Source organism: Rhinoderma darwinii, chromosome 3 (assembly GCF_050947455.1).
Source record: "Rhinoderma darwinii isolate aRhiDar2 chromosome 3, aRhiDar2.hap1, whole genome shotgun sequence".
Classification (NCBI taxonomy): domain Eukaryota; kingdom Metazoa; phylum Chordata; class Amphibia; order Anura; family Rhinodermatidae; genus Rhinoderma; species Rhinoderma darwinii.
The window spans coordinates 406,305,113-406,310,452 of record NC_134689.1 but is presented as its reverse complement, the minus strand read 5'-3'; the positions used below and the strand labels follow the sequence as shown (position 1 = coordinate 406,310,452).

Below are 5,340 nucleotides of genomic sequence, written 5' to 3'. Positions count from 1 at the left end.
AGACAAGAAAATGAAAACAAATGTATCAGGTTGTTTTTTTTTATGTTCTTCTGAAGGGGTCATGTACTCAAGAAAACAAAATCTCATATTGGTTGACCATAAGGGGGAATCCAAAGGGTGTCCAACCTCAATAGTCTTGGCCCCAAAGATTCAAGAGATGCCCTCTGGGCCTAACCTTCCGTTAAGACTAAGATGTTGAGTGCAGCTGGTAACGAACGGCGATTGATGAAATAGCACGTCGATGAGCGGTCCTAATTCTCAGCAGTCTCTGAACTACTGGGTGGCGTATAGCGGCTATCATGTCTTCTATACACTGCACACATAGAAGAGGAGAATCCTGCTCTCCCATCTCTATCACATATATAGAGGCTGGAGGAGATTATACAGCAGTAATGAGCAAAGTAGCTGAGAATCCAGCACTGGGGTGAGATACACTTATTAGAAGCTGCAGCAGCGTCTCTCAGTGTGTGTTTCTCTGCCTCTCTCACTCTGCTCCTCCTCCCCTCTCCATAGACTTCTATGGAAAGGTGTACCCTGATCCCTCAGTGAGATGATTATCCATGTTGTCTTGAAGAGACGAATCCAGCTGTAATTTCATAGTAAGTAAACCGTTTAGGAGGGGGAAAGGAAGGAAGGAGCCTGATCAGCAGGGAAAGAAGCATATTTCTCTAATAAAATATTTGACAAAGTCTCTCATATTCGCTTGTATTATTGATTTTGTGAAATCATAGACTCCTTGAGGCTGATAAGGGCCAGATACTACAAGTCACTTGGTGTCACCGATGTCATGAGATGATAAGGAAGGTTGAATGCTCTGATTGCTGAACCATCACATTGCGACGCTATTCCAGCAGTTAGAATATAACACTGATAACCTGCAGTAGTTATGGTTAAAAAAATATATATTTTTATTCATAGTTTGCATCTAACAAAAGGTAATATGTGCTGGAAGTTACAGGGCCCAATGGCTGCAGCTCCTGCGCTCCAGTGTACCCATGACAACACTTCCTGTTCTGTGTTCTAATAGATCAAATGAATCATAGTGAAATGGGGTGTATCCAAACACATCAATGTCAACATATATACACATACTTCCCAATTTTCAGAGGTGGAATTGAGGGGCAGTAATATGCAACTTTTACATTTTCTGTGCCTGTGCAACCAATCACATAAAAAAAAAGTTACATGTGAGCACCTCACATTAGGGTCAGGATGGGGTTTCAGCCTCTAGATAAACATAAATATTCCCATTCACTGACTGCAAACATTGATCTTGAAAATGGTGAGGAATAGAAACACATAGTGCCATATTTTCGGACTATAAGACCCACATTAAAGTGCAACAGAAATTAAGGAAAACAAAATTTCAGCCCAAACGGAGGGGTTAATGGCAGCTTCCCGGGTGGCCTAGTGTATGGAGGGGTTAATGTCAGCTTCCCGGGTGGCCTAGTGTATGGTGGGTTTAATGTCAGCTTCCCTGATGGTCTTGAGTAGTGGAGAGGTTAATGCCAGCATCCCTGGTGGTCTAGGGCAATGGAGGGGTTAATGGCAGCTTCCCTGGTGGTCTAGGGTAGTGAAAGAGTTAATGCCAGCTTTCCTGGTGGTCTAGGGTATGGAGGGGTTAATGTCAGCTTCCCTGGTGGTCTAGGGTAGTGGAGGGGTTAATGCCAGCTTCCCTGGTGGCCTAGGGTATGGAGGGGTTAATGCCAGCTTCCCTGGTGGTCTAGGGCAGTGAAGGGGTTAATGCCAGCTTCCCTGGTGGTCTAGGGCAGTGGAGGGGTTAATGTCAGCTTCCCTGGTGGTCTAGGGTAGTGGAGGGGTTAATGCCAGCTTCCCTGGTGGCCTAGGGTATGGAGGGGTTAATGCCAGCTTCCCTGGTGGTCTAGGGCAGAGAAGGGGTTAATGCCAGCTTCCCTGGTGGTCTAGGGCAGTGGAGGGGTTAATGTCAACTTCCCTGGTGGTCTAGGGTAGTGGGGTAACTATTATTAATAACACCCCGGTACATATTTGCCTCATCCCAATTATAGAATCATATTAATTCCAAAATATGGACCAAAAATGAAAACAATATAAGTAATTCACCCCGTTACCATAGCAACTGTAACCTAAAGAGGACATGTTACCTCCACAGTGACAGCAGACATTTTTGTGGGCGTGGCTAATATTTCATCACCTCGATGATGTCACTGGTTCCTAGTAAACTGATTGGCTTCACACATGTCCACTGCACAAAATGGCTGCCACCACCACCGTGTCCCCGAGACATCACCAATTTACAGATCTCCCCCGTTCTAACTCTAGTCTTCTCCTGACATTTATTACAGAGGATATTCAACTGCTTCTTAGGATCTGTCTCTGGGAAAGCTGGGTAAAAATGGCCACCACTACCAGGATTGTCACCCAGCTTTCCTTGCCCCTGAACAGCCACAATAAGACAACAGGAGCTGCATCTCTGCCATTCAGGAGTCAGGGAAAGTTGGGTAACAATCCCGTATTCCAGAAATATATTTTCCTAGACTTTATCATGTAAACTGAATGAAGGCAGCCATTTTGTTTCACTGCCACCATTTTGGCTACTTAATACTTGTACAATATCGTAAAATTCCATTAAATCCGGCATCAATGGATCCTGTAACGTGCCGGATTATCAAACACTCTGGATTATCGGACCGTCATAGAAACCTCAACAAGGTAAGGGGTTCTGGATGATCGGACTTTCTGGATGATCAAGTGCCAGATTGAAGGAATTTCATTTGATATGGACAGAAAATAATCCTAATCCCACATAGACTGATGATGCTCATAATGACGTCTGAGGTTCCTGCCCAGCGCGGATGACCCTGAACGGAGGACCATGCCCGGGCACAATGACATCCGCCAACCCCAGCAGGTTCCTCCGACTCTTCTCTTGAATTTCCGGGTTTTCACTGAGTTCCCTCCAAGTGTCCTCATCTCCTTCTCTTTCGAACACGTCCCCGGCAACTGCCACCGTGCCAAGCGTTGTCCCCGGGACCAGGAGGGTGATGTCACTTCCTGTGTGCCCTGGGGTTGGCACGACCTTCAAGCCTTCTCCTCCGGGTAAGACGTAAGGTTCTCCGCCGCGGAAGTTGTGAGACACGTAGGATCCGTCGCGCCACAGGTCGTAAGACACCAGGATCTCAGCGCGGGCGAATAGATTCAAGTTGCCGGCGTGATCGGAATGTCCGTGCGTGCAAATCACGTGCGTCACGTCCTCGGGGGAGACGCCGCGGCTCCGGAGAGAACCGAGGATGAGATCCCGGGACCAAGGGCCGGCGGTGTCCACCAGTACAGTCAGAGGGCCGCGGATGAGGGTGACGGAGCCGTCGGCCTGGAAACGATCGGCGCCCATGTCCCTGCAGTAACCCTCCAGCAGGATGTGTACGGAATGAGGGGTACCGGGGATGTCGTGGGAGGAGAGCGGAGACGTCACGTACTGTGTGGGGGAGGGGAAGCAGAGAAAGAATCAGCGTCAACGTTATTTATTGCCCCCTCTTCATTATTTGCCCCTTGTGAGTCCTACAATCTGATTACTAGTACAGGAGGAGATCATCTCTAAAGGCCGTACAATGCCAACCCTGTCTGACCGTCTGGTTGTTATGGATCTACTGCCTAGCAACCAGTCTCTTATATGGGGTTGTTAGGCAGAACCTCCCTAGTAACCAGTCTCTTATATGGGGTTGTTAGGCAGAACCTCCCTTAGTAACCAGTCTCTTATATGGGGTTGTTAGGCAGAACCTCCCTAGGAACCAGTCTCTTATATGAGGTTGTTAGGCAGAACCTCCCTAGCAACCAGTCTCTTATATGGGGTTGTTAGGCAGAACCTCCCTAGGAACCAGTCTCTTATATGGGGTTGTTAGGCAGAACCTCCCTACCAACCAGTCTCTTATATGGGGTTGTTAGGCAGAACCTCCCTTATTAACCAGTCTCTTATATGGGGTTGTTAGGCAGAACCTCCCTTAGCAACCAGTCTCTTATATGGGGTTGTTAGGCAGAACCTCCCTAGCAACCAGTCTCTTATATATGGGGTTGTTAGGCAGAACCTCCCTACCAACCAGTCTCTTATATGGGGTTGTTAGGCAGAACCTCCCTAGCAACTAGTCTCATATGGGGTTGTTAGGCAGAACCTCCCTAGCAACCAGTCTCTTATATGGGGTTGTTAGGCAGAACCTCCCTATTAACCAGTCCGTCTCAGATAATCAAGGTCTTCCGCTCAGAATTGAGTTGATACTGTAGGTAGAGAAAGGACTAGGAGGTTTGTCGGGACTGGAACCAGACTTTTCTCGCTCTCGTCCTGGCTTATTAATCAGATTTTTCATAAATACATATTTAGATGAAGCAGTTTGATCTAGTTCAGACACATTATACATTTGTGGCGGCTACTTAGTGAGATGAACCAAAGGTAAATATTAATAAGGAGATAGGGAGAGGCCGCCAAACACTGCTGGCGCCGCTTATCTCCCCAATAGCCAACATGGCTGATCTATCAACCCTATTCGAGACTAGAAATAGATGGATAATCTGACAATTTATGGATATGCGATAGGGAAAGAGAAGGGGTTGAGTGAGTCGAGATTTGCGGTTGCATTATGGACGCTAAAATGCGTTCGCATTGTGGTTATCTGAACGAGGCCTTAAAGGGGCTGATCATACTGACAGATTCAATTTAAATTGGGCACAGATCTAAATAGGAGTCACATACTGTAAATGATGGTCAGATCAGACACCCTACAATAGCCCCAGTGCGACCACTGCACGCCCCTCACCTCCATCCTGCTACCGCACAAGTCTCTTATATCCAGGAACACGCCAATACCAGGCGTGACTGTCTTCTGGATTCTGATTGGATTACATGCCTGTCCATCACGCCACATCTTTTCTCTAAACCAATTACTGGGCAGATGGGCGCGTCCATTTATCTTTGAAACTACAACTCCCATAACTCTCCACGGCACATATAGAATTAATAATAACTAATTATATAAATTACCTAGAACGACAGAATTTCTGTATAAAATTTGTGGTCAATAATATACACGCGATCTAATACGCATGTGCACACCCAAAGTTCAATTTTTGCGCGTGCGTTAAGTTTAAATCTCTCCTTTATCTACGCATGCGTAAAGCTCTTGTTTTCAATGCGCTTCACGTCAGGTCCTGAAAGATGCATAGTAAGTTCTTTACTATTTAACGTTAAAAAAGGAATCACATCAAATTGTGAACATATTATTAAGACCTGTGCCTATGTTTAAATAACTTTATATTTACAAAAATAATATATATATTTCTTAATAGATCTTTAGTTATACATGTTGAAAATAT

The 5,340-nt window shown here is 45.9% G+C and overlaps 1 protein-coding gene across 1 annotated transcript; it reads right to left on the bottom strand.

Annotated features, from left to right (window-relative positions):
• Nucleotides 1-884: 884 nt before the first annotated feature.
• Nucleotides 885-4,843, bottom strand: MBLAC1 (metallo-beta-lactamase domain containing 1). Its single transcript, XM_075855510.1, has 2 exons — nt 4,785-4,843; nt 885-3,454 (listed from the first exon to the last, which is right to left on the bottom strand). Exons 1-2 carry the CDS (start codon nt 4,788-4,790, stop codon nt 2,801-2,803), a joined length of 660 nt encoding a protein of 219 aa, XP_075711625.1. The 5' UTR covers nt 4,791-4,843; the 3' UTR covers nt 885-2,800.
• Between the last annotated feature and the right edge of the window lie 497 nt (nt 4,844-5,340).